At 37.9% G+C, this 18,066-nt stretch overlaps 1 protein-coding gene across 2 annotated transcripts in view; it reads right to left on the reverse strand.

Annotated features, from left to right (window-relative positions):
* The window catches only part of Nsf (N-ethylmaleimide sensitive factor, vesicle fusing ATPase), a 148,405-nt gene that overhangs the window by 28,133 nt on the left and 102,206 nt on the right, over positions 1–18,066 (reverse strand). For both annotated transcript variants that reach the window (XM_015507206.2, XM_048786317.1), the window contains exons 14-16: positions 16,695–16,851; positions 13,689–13,822; positions 1,558–1,624 (exon numbers count right to left, since the gene is read on the reverse strand). In XM_015507206.2, coding sequence (XP_015362692.1) covers positions 1,558–1,624; positions 13,689–13,822; positions 16,695–16,851 — 358 coding nt within the window. The remainder of the gene's footprint in view (positions 1–1,557; positions 1,625–13,688; positions 13,823–16,694; positions 16,852–18,066) is intronic.

Genomic DNA, 18,066 nt, shown 5'->3' on the forward strand with positions numbered 1-18,066 from the left:
CTGCTGGGTGCTCATCCCAGCAAGCCCCCCCCGCCCCCCCCAAAAAAAGACTCAGTATAAATGGTACTTCTTTAGCTGTCTCTGAGTATTATATATTCAACCTAGACCTGGGCTTAGAGCTCCCAGTAGGCATCAGCCTCCTGATGTCAAAAGGGATCCCTTTGTTTTTAAAATATCCAGAACACATGAGCATTCCCTTTTGCATTAGTTTTTACCAATATATGTTATAACAGACAGGCAGAATCTTATTTATTTTTCTGAGACCCTAGTAATTCTAGCACAGTAGTAAGGGCTCAGCAAATGCTTGTTGAATAAATGAACAAACATGAACAGAAAATAACTATTCATACAAGTGAAAATATACTCAGAGGGCACACATTCCTGACATAGTGGTGTTGCTATGACCACACATCTCAATTGTGTTTAGATAAAGGAATTTACACAGAGCTATGAGTATGTGCCTAAAAGCTTTTAAAGAAATAATCCTATAAACTGGGCTGAGATGTATCAAACATTGCACACCAAAACCCAGGTCATCAGACAAAACTATCAATTTAAGGAGATTTCACGAATACCTGTTTTTGCTTTATGACAAACACTGCCAAAACTTAAAAAAGAAAAAACAGAATTTAATGACAAGTCTGAAAATCGTGGAGAAAACACAGTAAGAACGTGAATCTGAAATCATGACTATAAAATTATGGAAAGCTCATAGAAGGTTAATCAGATGTTGGGTAGTATTTTCAGATGTTTATTAAGTCACCAGGTGGGTTTTTTTTCCAATGGATTTTATTATTCTATCCTGATCCACTGTTATGATTTATGCTAGATTGATTTAATTTTACAATGAATAAAATGTAACAGTACAAGAATTTTCTGGCAATTACTGTGTTGAGTGCAGAGACTCAGTCTTACTCATCTTTGTGTCCCACAGGACTGCACTTCAACATAAAAGATGTTTAATAAATATTTTTAAAAATTACTATAGAGCACTTGAAACTTTCAGAACGTTTTCAACCTTCATTTTCCCATTTTTGTTTTCACAGTTACTCTGTGGTATTAGCATAGAAAGGATTATAAATTGTATTGTAAGAATAGAAACGAATGTACAGAGAGCTTACAACTTCTGCCCAAGTATTCCAGCAAATTTGTGGGTTTCACTACAATCCTAAACTCTTCTTTCTTTCATTGTGTCAAAGTTTACAAGTGGACTTCTGAGCTATAGGCAGCTCAGAGATACTGAATAGCAAATATATCACCCTCCAAAATACTAATAATTTATTATGAAGGACACACTGTACAAGATAGAAAATAACATGAAACGTGGGTCCTTAAAAGAAAGCAGTTTATAACAGAGTCAAGGTCACAGGCATTTTACCATGAATGAATATTACGATTGACAGTAGACACAAGAAGTAGAGTTATATTTCCTTGTATGATGAAGAACAATATTTCTCTTGCCCTAAAGTATATAAATATCCATTATTTGACTCTTAATTTTTTGAGACATCAGCTATAAAGTGGCAAAGAGAGTACATGGCCAAAGTTATGACTCACCTAGCAATCTCTCAATATCATCCACAACCACACAACTGAGTTGGGATTTGTATGCATCATCAAAGATCTGGAAGAAAACAGAACCATTTATTATCTCACTGCCTTCCATAATTATGTCAATTTCCAACAACATTAAATATAGTCAATTCCTGAGCAAACCTAAACAAAGCACAGTAAAACACCAATACTTCAGACCACAATAAATTAGAATTTAGTAGATTATAGGATTTTAGAACTGGAAAAAGACTGAGGTCCAAAGCAATTAAATGACTTGTCTGAGATAACACAATTGGATCATGGCTACATAGAGATCAGGTTAAGGCTGTTTTCAGCACTCAGAGCTGCAGGTGTCACACCTGGGCATGCCAAAGGACAGCTGATCATTAATCAACTAACAGATCCCATCATGTTTATCAGTTGGTCTCTCATATCTGCCAGGAGCATGGCTTCAGTGTTGTAACTCAAGTGCTATATGGAGCTACAATGTGGCCCTGTTAGGCAGAAGTAACGTTGAAAGACCAGAATCACATCAACTCATGTCAGATCATAATGGTAAAAAAGTTTACAAGAGAATTAAAACTTGGTTATGAGTCAGGCACAATGGGGCATGTCTGTGGTGCCAACTTAGGGAGGATGAGGTGGGAGGATCAACTGAGTCCAGGAGCTCAAGACCAGCCTGGGCAACAATGAGATCCACCCCCCCCATCCCCCACCAAAAAAAAGTTGGGTACGAAGGATTAGATAGATACACCTATAAAACTAGACAAAAGACAAGAAGAGTACATTAAGACAGCCAAAGAAATGCAAATTAAAACAATTGTGAAGGAATTATATTCTGGCAAAGACACAGCAATTTCAAAGCAGTAAGATAAATTAGTTTTTGTATCAGTTGAATATATAAGTGCCCATGGCCGCAAGAACAGCCCTTTTGGTGGCTCCTAGTTCAGAAACTGTAAGTGGGACTTAGTGCATCCCGCTAGAGTCACGAGTTAGAATCAACTTTTGCATCCAGTCCAATCGTCCGGGGAGTGTTCCGGACTCAAACTGCCACTGGGCATAGGGAGCAAGAGCCTGTGAGACTGTGCCTCCGGGTCAGGTTTGGATTTGGGCTTGTGGCAGATGGTGGCCTGTAACGGGAGCCCTGGGACACTCGGGGGTAAGTGACGAAAAAAAGCTGCCCGTCCCTAGATAGGACGGGAGCAAATCTGCTCGTCCCTAGATAGGGCGAGAGGAAAAATGGCCATTTCGAGAAAATGGAAAGGATTGACACATCATGTTTGTGTCTTGTTTTGTCTTGGTGTATTGTATTGTCTTTGTGACGAAGATATGGAAGGGGTGAGAAGTAAATTACTAAGGGAAGAAGGCACCCCAGTGGAACCAAGAATAGTTAGGGCATGTGTTGATAAGAGCCCAGGAACTCTAGTCAGAAAGAAAAAGAAAGTTCAGAAGAAGAAGGATTATCCGGAAAAAAGTTGCAGCAAAAGGCTATTACTAAATACTTTTCGTTACCGGAGGGTGCGTGAATTGAATCGGTGCGGCGGCTGCCACGTGCGTGAGCCGGTCATGGTGCAGCAAGGACTTTCCAAGCAGCGGCAGCTGGCTCTTCCCCGCCCCCTGCCCAGGGAGCAGGACACCACTGCCGCAAGCCCAAATCCAAACCTGACCCGGAGGCACAGTCTCAAAGGCTCTTGCTCCCTGTGCCCAGTAGTAGTTTGAGTCCGGAACACTCCCCAGACTCTCTCCGGGGCCATCTGAGGCTGCCCAGGACGCTGCAGGCGGAAGACGGTCCTGTGTCCCTGAAGTTTGGTCATTTCCAATGTCAATAACTACAATGGTTCTCCCACACCTGGAAGCTAATGAGTAATGAGCACTATTAAGGCTTATTTCAAATGTAAAAAACCTTGAGATAATGTACTAAATTGTTCAGAAGGTTGTTTTCTTAGTGGAATGCTACAGGATTTTCTTTACCCAGCATTGTCGGAGTTCCTGCCTTCGTCCCAGTGCCAGTGAGGACGAGGGTGGAAGAATTTCCAGTGTTGCTGAGAACCGGACGAGACTTCGGATCAAGCTAGCTGCCTGCAGAACTTACCTGGTCTGTGATTTAAGCTAGCTGCCTGCAGAACTTACCTGTGCTGTGATTTACCTGGACTGTGAGTTAATCTATTGAGACACTGCTTTACCTGGACTGAGACAACAAACTGTAATCTACAACAAATTGTAACTTGGTATCTTTGCAAACGGTGTCATTGCTGGTATAATTTTTCCAAGGGCTTCTTGCATGGAGCCATCAATTGGCTTGATATTGTGGCATTTTGTATCCTCCCCTTCTGCTTGTAGCAGATTATTTATGGTGTTTGTGTAAAAACCACTATGGTCGTTATTTAAATTAAACAAAAGGGGGAAATGTTAGGGTCTGTAAACAAGTCAAGATGGCGCCTGGCATTTTGCCAGAGGGAGTGGTTTGTGAAGTAATGCCAGCGAGCCATTAAGTGTGGAGATTCCTTATTGGTTGACTGCTGTATCTAGTTTATGTTAATTAAGATAAGCTTTGTGTAATGTATATATACCCCTCTGGTCCTACAATAATTGGCTCCCACTTCTGCTGTATCAATGTACACAAGTTGCTCGTCACCCCCCGGTTATTTCGCTGCAGCCAGACTGCGGCACTCTCTGGCTGAAAACCTTTGTGCACAAGATGGCAAAGCCTGCTCTGGTTCCCACCTGCATCTTGCTTGAGGTATCATAATATTCCTTTATCCTTAGAAGATTTAGTTAGGTAGAGAAATAAAGTAAATTAAACACATAATACTAATATTTTTTATATTAAGTTGAAAAACAACCTGTGTTTATTTGGTCTTTAAAGTATTTGTGACAATTAAGAAAAGTCATCATAGTTGAGTCTTATTGTTGCCATCTGAACAAGTGCCTCATTACATCTTTCCTGGCATAAATACCAACAATAATTTCTGCTTCCAGATATTTAATCAAGTGGAACCCTCTGGTGGAAATGTTTTCCTTTGCTCCCTCCCCATTACATCTCAATCACTGTCCTGCTCTTCATCAAAACCTCATCTATGCTGTTTCCTTAGCTACCTGTCTCCCTACTGGATTGTGAGGTAGATAAAAACTTTACTTTGCTCATGCTATCTCTAGTACCCAGCCCAGAACGCTTTTCAGTAATGATGTTGGCTCAACAGATTGGATAGTTGAACCAACACAAGTTCTAATTCCATCCTGCCCAAAGTCATTTGTCTCTCTTCTCTTTAGAATCAGTGTTTCGTACACTGTGAATGTATTACAGACTCACTGTATTATTCCTTGTATAATACTGAATTGTTAGCACTCAGAAGGTTAAGTACTGTTAATTATTTCTGTATCCTCATATCACTTATCATGATCCTTACCAGAAAATAATCTACAAGTATTTACTAAATGAATAAATTCAAACTTATGCATTATAAATTCAAGTAGAAATATCAAGTAAATAGTTGGAGATGTCTGATTGAAGTCAGGGTATGGAGATCACTCTCTGGGAAGTGATTGCTGAAATCAAGGCAAGGAATAAGATCTTCAAGGAGAAATAGTAGAGGAAAGAATACAGGACCAAGAACTTACAAAATAAGAAGTTCTGCCATATTCATTCATTCATTCAACAAATATATTTGAATTCCTATTATGTGTCAAATATTAACTAAGGCACCAGAGAGAATAGTAATTAAGACATGTAATCCTACCTTCACAAAAATTAGAGTGGGGGAAGCTGGTCACTCATAATTGTATGAGTGGAAATATATCACTTTCTAAAAGAAATTAAGAGTCACTGAATGATTCACCATCTTTCTTTTCCTATCTTGGCTCTCATGGAATCACAGGTGAGAAAGAACCTCTATTAGCTTGAGTCTCTAAGAAACGACAATGAGAAAAGCTCACCTTCTAAGCCATGACAGACATGTAGCATGAGTAAGAAATAGTCACTTCATTGTGTTAAACCACTGAGTTTTAGGGCTTGATCATTATGGTAGCATAACTCAGCCATCCTGACTCATAAAGAAACTCAGGGAGTCAAGGATGGTATCTTCAATTTAGAAAGTGACACATAAACTGAGATCTGAAGGATGAATATGAGTTAACTTGTAGGAAAGGGGGGAGAAATTACTCTAAAACAGGTGAACTTGGCAAATGAATGAGCATAATGAGGAGGGAAAAACAGAGGTCAAGGATCCTTCCTGGTTTGGCAAATGAAGTGAAAAATAATATGGAGAAGTTGATTTGGGAATGGATCATGAGCACATATGAAGAACAAGAAGAGAAAAGCCTTTAATCTTCTCCCCCCAAAAGGGAAGAACGGATGAGAATAGGATATTTCAGTCTCTTGATACAAAATGATGGCTCCTTTTGACTTTGAGCTGGGGAATTCAAGATACTGGGAGAGTCTGGCAGTAGCTCCATTGTAGTTACTTGCTAATTTTTGAAGATTAGGCCAATATGGCATCCAATGTGGTAACTTACAAACTCAGGGGATTTCAGGGAATCCCTTAAAATGATGCTTTGCTTTTCAAAACATTTTTCATAATTCTAGTATAAGTTCTGAGGCAAGCATATAGTTCTGTCATCAGACTGTGAGATTATGGATTAGAGCCACAGGGGCCTGAGAGACCAGGGTCTGGCTTGTTGCAGTAATCCTACGTTTTTTCTTGAATCAGCTTTTTTTTTCTCAAAACAATGTATAGCTTATATGGCTACAGAGACCTTATTCAGGACATTTCTGGGATCTATATTGATGATAAATTGCTATGTGGTATATAGTCTTACCAACTTATCTCAGATATTATAATTCACAAAGCTTTACAAATCACTTCATAGTTGATTGCCTGGGCTACCTAAAACATTTTAGAAGAAAAACTCCTATGGGTGTCATTTAATGTAAAGTAGTGGGGGTTCTGTTGTTGTTGTTTTATAGACAGCAGTCAGTGCACTAATTACTACCCCAGAGAGAGGAGCACTCACAGCTAAGTCTTTTAATGTGCTAAGCATGACAAAGGCAGTGCAATTCTAGTTGTAACTTGACCAATCTCAATGACTGGAACTCTTCTGGGAAGTGACTCTGCTCTAATTTAAATATACATACCCACACCCCTTCCACGTATATTCTCTTCCTTATCTAGTCCCTAGTGGAATATGAGGTCATCACTCTTCCCTTGGGTCCATGATTTCTGTCTAGTCTCCTCAGAAACTCATGGATTCCTGGCCTGAGGCCCCAGCAGAATGATCACTGAGACTCAGATTTGATGGGCAAGCACAAGAAATTAGATGCCAGACTAAAGTCTAGTGATAATATATGCATATTGAGCTGAGAGACTTTACCACCACTTTAGGTAGTAAACCACCAAAGGAGGAGGTACTGGAAAAAAAATGCAGAAAAAATAATATTGTGGACTGGCCCAGTCAGAATACCATGACTTACCACTGGCAATAACACAGAACAGACAGACATGTGGTGCCTGCACCAGATCAAAAGATGCTACCTAGAGTGCCAAGGAGGGCTAAGCTGGAGCTGGGCGCTGTATGTTACAGACGCTTTGAAAAATTCATCTATGTATGATCATATAAAATTAATTTATGTATGTTCATATAAAATTAATCTGTGTATGATCATATGTATGACCATCTTAGTTTTATCAGGGAGTTTCCTATAGAGCTAGTAAATTTATCACTATATATATGGTCTTAGAGTCAAGTACGAAATCTGAAAGAAAAGATTAAAGAAAGAAAATGGGAAGAGTTGAAGAAGGAATAGTGGGAAAAAGTGGCATCTGTCGGCATGGAAATGATGAGGTCTACTCAAAAGGATGAAGACAATCTTGAGAAAACAGAATCTCACGGTCTATTTCTCGCTGTGCGTGTGATGAGATTGCCACTGTTAAAAACCCTCTGGTACTACTTCTCTTGCTTGCAAAGGCAGATAACACAAAACAGACTCCAGGGTCATAAGAGACAACCCAGAACATGGGGAGCATGAGCTCAAGGCAGGAGTGTGTTGGATGTGCTCTGTAAGCACTGTAGCAGAAGTGGGCTCCTGCCATGGAGGAATTGGGGACAGGTCTATAAATGGTGCAGGACACTCTTAAGACAGAGTCCACTCCAGGAATCTTCAAATGCACTACAGCCACCTGTGAGTAGGGGAGAAACGGCAGCTGCAGGCTCTGGAGTCTACATGAATGCACACCTGCATTCGTTCCATGTTAATCCCAGACTTTCAGAATCACAAGCCACAGAGCAAAGTGTGTACCAAGTAGATTCCGAAATCCGTTTTCTCTAACTTCTTTGTGCTCTTAGGTAAGTGAGGCCGAGTTCTCTGGTTCTTTTGGGGGCTGAAAGAATTCATCTCAACTTTGGAGCAGTTGGCACAAAGTTAGCCAAACCTAGTTAGTAGCAATCTGATGATAGTAGGAATCTAATGGCTTAGAAAATCCCTAATGTAGTAAATCTGTCAGCAATTAGTTGAAAGCATACTCTAATCATATTTGGTAGCATATAAAAACATAAATGAGCAAATTTAAATGGGTGCCATCAGTGATAATCTCTAGTTTCTAAAAATAACTTGGGAGTAAACCAAGCAAACATCAGCTGTCTTCTAATGAAACTGCCTCAGGAAGTGGACCTAAACTTTTGGCAAAGCACTAAAGCTTCTTGGATGACCTTAAAATCCCTTATTTGTTCTCCCTGCTTTTCAGGAAAAAAAATCTTACATTTTCATATAACATGAACCTCAGAGTGAGTATGCTTAATAAAATAAAAAGTTACAACAAAGTCTGAAAGTTTGGCACCATCCTCCTTTATATGCTAAACAGATACAAGTAAAAGAAGACACAGTTCATTAAACAAAAGGAACACCCCCCACCCCACCCCAGCCATACAAGGACCTGTAGTCACTTCCGGAGTATCCACTTCTCGCGGCTAAGACATGCAAAAACTTCAACAAATCAGCTACATGATATATTAGGATGTTAACCAAAAACATCCAAATTCTGTTGCTTAGTAACTGCTGTCAAAAGATCCAATTTCCAGCTCTGCTCTTTGTATAGACTAAACCATGAAAAGAGGAGGATTAGGCACCATGATTCTGTTCTGTGCAGACTACAATTTGCAGTGGGATTTACAGAAGGATATTCAAAGAAGATTATTTCTTTCTTGCAAAGCTAGTGGAAAGGAAAATTTCTTCCATTAATTTTCAATCCTTTGAAAATAAGACTATACCATGTTATTAATGGATGTAGTTTTATAAATCACTAATATTTTAACTTAATTTTGTTCAATTTAGTTGTATATAATTATTCTATTTCATCTTTGTACTCATTGCTTACTTAGAAAGCATCAAGATTAGATAACTGTTAAAATCAAATTCTGTTGCTTTGTTATTTTTTTCATTTAATGTTACTACTAGAACTGGCAAAAAAGATGTTTTCAGATATTATGCAAAAGTGGATAAGAGAGTTAAAATTTAAAAGCAGAATGAAATTTAGGAAGCAAACATAAAATGGGAGAGAAAAGCAGTATCTGTGAGTTCTTCAAATCTCTTAATGGAACATATGGTATTTCCCCTCCCCCCACAAATATAAGGCTAATATCTCATATGTACTTTGTCAGTGATGAGGAGTTTATCTGTGGAGAAAGGATTTATTAAGCAAATTGAGAGAAACACATGGTCAATTCTAAACTAATTGAGAATAAACTACTTTCATGTATTTTTACACCATTTGTGAAAAAGAAGCAGTAGCATAATTACAATAGAATCTCACATTCTCATTAAAGCAAGCCTAATGGCCTTCTCCACTATCCCACACTCACCTCTTGGTTTGAGTAATAAATGCTCATAAAGATACTCTATGTCTTAACTAATTCAGACCACCCCTCTTCAACAAAAATTAACATGTTACATTATTTTTGAGTTGCACAAACTATTGTCATTATAAAACATTTGAAAAATCTTTAAAATTGAACAGTTAATCATTAAAATGTAGCTGAAGAAATACTTCAGGGCCAACTTTTTGTCTAACAAACTAGCAAAAAAATTTTAATACTATCAAGTGGGGGTACAAATCCTAAGAACTCATTCTCAAATGACACAGCTGCAAGTGCAAATTAGTACAACTTTCTGAAGAAGTGGACTTTATAAATCATTAGTATATTTACATAAGAATTGTAATAACAATATGCATAAAAATCCTTTAAATATTAATATTTTTGCCTTAGCAGTCCAAATTCTGAGAATTTACACTAAGAAAATAATCAGAAAGTATGTATAATAAGTAAAAACAGTTGCTGTACTTTATTGAGTACATATTATACGTTACAGGTACTCAGTGTTACTTTACATAAATTACCATATCATTTAATTCTCATAATAACCCTAAGAAGCAGCTATGAATATTACCTTCACTCATAGCTGAGAAAAACAAGCTTATAAGGTAAGGAACTTGTCCAAGGTCATAGAGTAAAACTCAGATCTATGTGAATCCTAAGTCCAAATTCTCACTTATAACATGCTAATATACCGAAGAAAAATCTAATAAGAAATAGTGGTTTCTCTAGGTTGGAAATTCTATAGAATATTATTTATAATTGTAAAAAACCAACCTGGGTCAACCTGGATACAACTTAAATGTGCAACAAAGTGGGACTATTTAAAGGGGTACTATACAGCTATTAATTTAACATAACATCCAGATACATATTAGTGATATTTTTAAAAGTTCTTAATATCTTGAGTGAAAAAAAATCAGGTTTAAAGCAGTATGTTTCCCCAGGTGTGGAGGTAATCCTAGCTATTCAGGAGGCTGAGGCAGGAGGATTACAAGTTTGAGGCCAGCCTCAGCAACTTAGTAAGACCCTGTCTCAAAATAAAAAATAAATCAATAGTAAGTGCCCTTGGGTTCAATCCTCAGTATGTATGTATGTATGTATGAACGTAATATGTATGTGTGTGTGTGTGTGTATATATATGAATGAACAAACGAACGAATAATAGTATGTCACTGGATGTGGTGGCACAAATCTGTTAAATCCCTGCTACTTGGGAGGCTGAGGCAGGAGGATCATAAGTTTGAGCCAGCCTGAGGCAACTCAGGGAGACTCTATCTCAAAAGAAAATAAAAAGGAATAGGGATATAGTTCAGAGATAGAGCACTTGCCTATCATGTGCAAGCCCACGGGTTCAATACTGCAAAAAAATTAAAACCAACAAAAAATACTATGTTCAATGTGATCCCCAATACAGTGTGTGTGTGTAGAAAAAAGAATTGAAGAAGATAGGTATTTATGCTTTTCTGTATTTTCTAAATTATTTTTGTAATTAGGAAAAGCTATATTTTGGGGGGTAGCACTAAGAAGGAAAGAAATGTTTTCTCCAGGATGATAAAACATTATAAATCATTTGTGCTCTGAAAAAAAGTTAAAAACATTTTCTTCCCACTGAAAATGTAGAGAGGAGAACAGTGGTGGGAGGTAGACTACAATAACTAAAGAATGGCATTTATATTTCATTTTCAAAAACAACTTGGAAGACTGAGCATCTTTAGACTGGTTTGAGCCCTCGGGCTTTTGTCAACCTATCATTAGGTAACAATGTGAAAGCTATTTGCAGGGAAAGATTTTGTAATATTTCTAATATATTTCTAAGACACCTATGCTTCATTCTTTTCTCTGTTCTGAACTTTAGTTACAGGGAATCATATTTTTCCCCCTGAGGAAAACCAAAAAGTCTAATGTGAATTTATTATACTGCTGAAGCAGAAATAATTTTTGTAACTTTAAGAGTACATGGATGATCCAGACAGTGAATCATGAATTGAAATGATTTTGAATAAGCTTGTATAGACACTTATTTTTATATTCTTTAGCCTTCTACTCATCTAAAACTCCACCTTGAAAGGCTTCAACAATTTTAAGATTAAATCATAAGTTATTAAGCCATTAATTTAACCATTTAAGCCTCTAAAATCAGCATATATTACCTCCCCCCCTCAAGTCAATTTGCAAGAGATTAAATTAATAAAAATGATAATATCTCACACTCACAAAGAAGCTTTGATCTGCAGAAGCCTAAAGTACTTTTTAAAAACTTTATAGAAAAACTAGGCCTATCCACCCACATCCCACAGTACATCTGAGGTAGAAGCTGGCAGCTGGTGAAAAGCAATGGAGCGTCTGCAGGGAAGACTACCACTTTTGAACAAGCACAGGAACAGACAGTGTAGGGAAATGCAACAGAATTAGCTTCTCAATTAAATAGGGAAATTCAAAAGGCTATTATTTAAATTTTCACCAGGAGTGGCTTAAGGGAAAATAAAAACCAGAAAATAAGGACTGGAAAATACCTCAGTGGTAGACAGCTTGCCCACCATGCTTCAAGTCCAGGGTTTGATCCCCATCACTGAAAAATAACAAAGACAGACAGACCCCACCTACTCTCGGGAGTTACTAGTCTTGTTTATTCTCTGCAGATATTCCTGAGAAGGATAGATACTACTCAGAAATAGAGTGAACTATGATAGTCTGAGGTCTTTCCATGGCTGGCAACTTTCCTCTCTCATTCACACCCAATTTGAAAGATCTTTAAATAGAATATTAACTATTTTGGGGGGGAGCATTCTGGGGATCTCACACATGCTAGGACCTCACACATGCTAGGCAAGCACTCTACCACTCAGCTATACCACCAGCCCTAGAGTATAAATCTTGCCATTTCAGGGCTCGTGGCTCAGAATCTGCTTCTTCCATCTACTGCAAGCACCCATCACCAACAATTTTCTGCAACCTACAAAAACAAGAGACTAACTTCTTAAACTTTGATTTGGGGGAGTCTGGGATTTTGGAATGGGTTTTTCCTTTTTAGTCCCTTTCCTAACGAAAAACTAAAGCACTTCTACCATCTGGGGTGGGTTAGAAGTGAGGGCCTATGAGTAAGACCAAAGAACACCCAGAATCATGTTTAGTAGGCAGCACTCAATTTTCAGGATTTTCTTCCCCAGTTATGACTTTCCTACGTCTTTTACTTTTATCAATTCATACGAGTAAAAGATCAAGCATAAAAAAAGGTTTAAATCAAAGAAATACTTTAGTTGGATATAAAATATAATTTCCTCACTATCTGTCTGGTAGGATGTCAAATTAGCCTACCAATGACAACATTGACTACCAAGTGAGACAAATAGGTAGAGTCTTCATAGTGAGACTTTCGAAAAGGTTTTTTTTTTTTTTTGAGCAGTCATCTATCTTAGATAACCTACTTGTCACTTTCTTGAATATAAGAGAGATGGACCAGATGATCTTAATGTCCTTTCAGCTCTAGGATCCTATTCTATGTTGTTTTAGCTTCACTGATGGTTCAAAGTAGCCATATTAAGAAAGTGTTAAATGGGGAAAAGAAGATTGAGGACTGAGTTAAGTTGTCAAGCAGACTCTATTACCTAACATACAATCATCCTTTTGTAGGGATTCTTGGGAATATCTTCCCAATGATCACCTCTTTTCTTTCCCAAACTATCCAATCAACTTAATTGGCCTTCAACAGTTCAACTTTATACATAAATAAAAGAACTTAAAAGAAATCCTATATAAGTTTGCTCTACTCCACCTGAATACTCTTAACAATTCTTCTTTTAATCAAGTTGATATAAAGTTAAGAAATGAAAATTAATCTTAAAATGTACTAAACAAAAAAGATAATTTAAAAGGTAAAGATACCCTTAATAAAAATGTATTACAGGGGCTAGGGTTGTGGCTCAGTGGTAGAGCACATGTCTCACACGTATGAGGCACTGGGGTCAATCCTCAGCACCACATAAAAATAAATAAATAAAGATATCATGTCCATCTACAACTGAAAAAAAATTTTTAAAAATGCATTACAAAGTTAAAAAAACAAAAACAAAAACAGTTAATGCCCCTCCCTTACAAGGTATGCTGATAATTTAGTTTCATTTGAGAAGAACAGTTACTACAGGGTTTATGTACATGTGTACAAAGGCAGATATATGCATGTATATACATGTATGTACAAGCACGCACGTGTGTGTGCACACACACATCTAAGGGACAGGAAATTAAAATAAAATTACAAATCTTGATACCTTCTTCATGGCCTGACACTTGGCTGTCTCAGAAAAGCCAATCATCTTATCAGGAGAACAGATCTTGATGAAGGGGAAGTTGGATTCCTCTGCGATCTTTGCAGCTAATGCAGTCTTCCCACTATGAGGAGGGCCTGCATAAAGATATGAACAAGTCAGGGGAAAAAAGCCAACCTAAGCAAAGGAGAATCAAACAAGTTTAAACTTTGATCCACAATGTACTGAGGTCTCAACTAGTTGCTCATTAACATTTCCTGACACAGTTTCATGGCAGACATGTTTCCTTTTATTTATTAGCAACTAAACTTAATGATCTGATTAGCATTTTTTAAAAGTATGGTGAAATAACATGCCTTCTTGCTGTTTCACATTGCCTTAATCTTTCAAAATTCTCACTGTGTTTATAAAGTGCCAGGGTTTTGTTTCTTAAAAGAGAGAAAGGGGGGAGGGAGAGAATGTAATGCCTATCAGCACTTGTGATATTAGTTCTATCAAACTGTTTAACAAAAAATACTATCGTGTTAGGAGATGATATTGTGACTAGGGAAAAACTGCCTCATTAGAAGTAAATGTTCTGTAAAAAGATAGAATTCTAAAGACACAGGCCTTATCTAAAGGCAACCAAATCTACAAATTTACCTGCATTTAGACAACCCTTCCCTCCCCTCATGTGTATTGGAAGATACGTCCCTCTTCCAACCATAAACCAATAAATTTTTCCCTACCATCTTCTCAGGAACCTGACATTAGCGACCCTTCCTCGTTCTAATATGTTCAGCTGCTTCCTCTTCCCTGAAGCTTTTTCAATAGTGTTAAACATGATCTGATCTGACAGTTAAAAAAAAAAAAAAAAAAAAAACACCCTTTCTGGACTTCATTCCACTCAACAATACCCTTCAAAATGGAACTTCCCTAAACAATCATCTCCATTTGTAGCTTCACTCTTCATCTCCCCTTCATCTGTCCATCGCCACCAACCATACAGCTTCCACTGCATGACATGATTAGGCTCCCATCAGTGATCTCCGTGCTACCAATCAAGAGAGATACTTCATCTTTGTTGACCTCTTAGAAAATTTGATACAACTTGTAACTTCCCTCTTTCTTGAAACACCTTTCCATTTCTGGCTTCTGAGACAGCATGCTCTCCCTTGGCCCCTTACTCCTCAACAAGACTCTTGCTCAGTCTCCTTTGTCAGCACTTCCCACTTTTTTTAGTCCTAAATTGTTAATGCACCTCAGAGATAAGTTCTAGGTCCTCTCTTCATCTCAACCCTCACTTCTTCTGTAAGTGACTTCATCCATTCCCATGGTTTCAAAGTCAGTCTCCAAACTGACAAATCATGAATCTATTGCCAGCCGGGCTACTCTTCTGAGTGCCAGGCCTACCTATGCAATAGGCTATTTGCCATTTCTAATTTAATTCTCCTACAGGAGCCTAGAATTTATTCAAAACCGAACTCATGATCTGTCTTCCTCAAACTGCTTCTTCACTAGTATTCCTAATCTTAGTAAACAGCACCATTTACCAGGCTCTATAATGCCAGAAATCTGGGAGTCATGTGTGATAACTGATATATGTATGATAACTAAACAATCAAACCAATATTTCCAAGCTTCAGCCCCCACAATTACAAGACAGGGATAACAAGAGCATCTATTCCCACAAAACTGACATTAGGCTTAAATGAGATAACTCATATAAAGTACTAACAGAGTGATTGGCAAATGGGAAGGGCTTGAAGAATATTAACCCAATTATAGTTGAGAATTAATAATAATGATTTTTGTCACACTTTGTTCTACCTCCTAGATATTTCTCAGATTAGCCTACTGGGCTCCAGCTCCACTCAACCAGCACTCATTAAGACAAGATGCAACTGCTTCTTTTTGATTTTCCATCCATTCTCCATGATGAGGCAATTATGATGATGTTCTGAAAACACACATCTGCTCACATGACTTATTGCTTAAAACCCTACAAATGGCTTCCCATTGCCCCTAAGATGCAGTCTTTTTATTTTTTTAGCTGTAGATGGACACAATACCTTTATTTTGTTTATTTAGGTTTTTTTATTTTATTTTTTAAAATGTGGTGCTGGGGATCAAACCCAGGGCCTCATGCATGCTATGCAAGTGCTCTACCAACTGAACCACAACTCCAGTCCCAAGATGCAGTCTTTAACATCGCCAGTGAGGCTTTGTAAGAAATGGCTCCTATCTACACTTCTTCAGTTTATGTGTAGTGAATTTTTCTGTTTCCAGATCTTCTCTGCTCAGGGCTTTTTCATATGCTAGTCACTCTGCCTAGAACACCAATTACATAGCCCAGCCAGCTTCTCTGCATCCTTTGGGTCTGGGCTTAACATGCTTCTCTCAAGGAGCCCTTGCCCCCTGACTTTTGAGGGAGTTAGGTTCCTGTCATCTGGCCTCACTGAATTTTTCTGTCCTCATACTAATCATAATTGTACATTAATTATTTGTGAATGGAATGTCCTTCCCCTGTTGTCTACTTGATAAAATCCTAACTAATCCTTCAAGGCCTAAATGAACCATCACTTCTGGTTTACTCTGACCACCCTTGGGCAAAATTTCTTGCATTAGCACACATCCTTACACACAAATGCTGTAGTTAGGAATTTCTTTACAAGTCTTTTTCATGACTAGACTGAACGCTTGAGTGGAGATGCTTGAATGTCTCTATCTCCAGCAACTAAGTAGCCTAAAACACAGCAAGTATTCAGTAAATATTCTTGTAACTGAATGAGGTCTATTTAATATCAGAGAAATTTAGATACAATCCTACAAGAAAACTAATTGCTATCAGTAACACTCAATCCCAAGGAAATTTTAATTTGTGTATAATATTGGTACACAGACTGGGTAACTATTTTCAGATTATGAATAAGGTTTAGAACTGAAAATCAATTCTGGAATGTGCTAAACGGCTTTTTAAAAGTGCTGCTGTTCTTAAACGTTTAAGGCCATCTCATCATTCTTTCTCACCTTCTAAAAGGACGCTAACCAGTGGTGTGCGGTCACTGTTTTTAGTCTGCTGGACCAGCAGCTCCCCATCATCCAGAACGCGAGTAACTGGGTCACCCCATTTGATGATTCCATTCATAATGTAACTTGCATAATCCTCTTGATTTGTGCCAAATGCCTAATGAGGGAAAGGATAATTTAAAGCATTTTGAACATTAGTATTAAAAAGTAAAATATTTAATTTCTCCACCATTGTGTTATTTGTGCTTGGTTCTATTCCTCACCATATCTTCTCACAAGACTTTCAAGACAAGCAATACCTGACCAAGAAACAAAAGCAAAATTGATCCATTCCCCAGGGGCTTGAATGAAAACTGGTAATTAAATGATGTGTAACTCTTTTTTGGGGGGAGAGGATACTGGGGAATTGAACTCAGGGTCACTCAACCATTGAGCCACATCCCCAGCCCTATATTGTATTTTATTTAGAGACAGGGTCTCATTTGAATTCACAATCCTCCTGCCTCAGCCTCTCAAACTGCTGGGATTACAGGCGTGTGCTACCACACCCAGAAAATCTTGTATAATTCTTAAGAGGACATATTAGAGAAGAACCAAACTGGGTCTACATAAAGAATTGTACGTGAGGGGCTGGGGTTGTGGTTCAGCGGTAAAGCACTCGCCTAGCATGTGCAAGACCCTGGGTTCGATCCTCAGCACTATAATAAAGGTATTGTGTCCACCTACAACTAAAAAAATATCAAAAAAAGAATTGCACATGAAATGATATACATATTTATACTGTGTCAAGGTCACTATCATCTTGCTGTAGTAAGCTGAAAATGTCACCATTGTCTGGACAGTTGGACATGTTTTATTTTATTTTATTTTACTTTTAAAGAGAGAGAGAGAGAGAGAGAGAGAGAGAGAGAAAGAGAATTTTTTAATATTTATTTTTTAGTTTTCAGTGGACACAACATCTTTGTTTGTATGTGGTGCTAAGGATTGAACCCGGGCCGCAGGCATGCCAGGCAAGCGCGCCACCGCTTGAGCCACATCCCCAGCTCAGTTGGACATGTTTTATGGGTCCGATTTTTCTTTTTGTTTCTGTTTTGCACTAGGAGGTTGATTCAGTAATAAACGTAAAACCTTCTGAAAAAACATAAAGTAAAATACTGAAAGGCATAAAAGATGAGTAAAAATTCCTACACACCAAGACTATTAAACACTATCTTGTATTAACATTAAGTCTGAAAAGCCAAAACAATTAGGGGCATGAGTTGTAGCTCAATGGTAGAGCACTTGCCTGGCATGCGTGAGGCCCTGGGTTCAATCCTCAGCACTGCATATAAATAAATAAAGTGAAAGATCCATTTACAACTAAAACTAAAAA

The sequence above is a fragment of the Marmota marmota genome, unplaced genomic scaffold, assembly GCF_001458135.2.
Source record: "Marmota marmota marmota unplaced genomic scaffold, marMar, whole genome shotgun sequence".
Classification (NCBI taxonomy): Eukaryota; Metazoa; Chordata; class Mammalia; order Rodentia; family Sciuridae; genus Marmota; species Marmota marmota.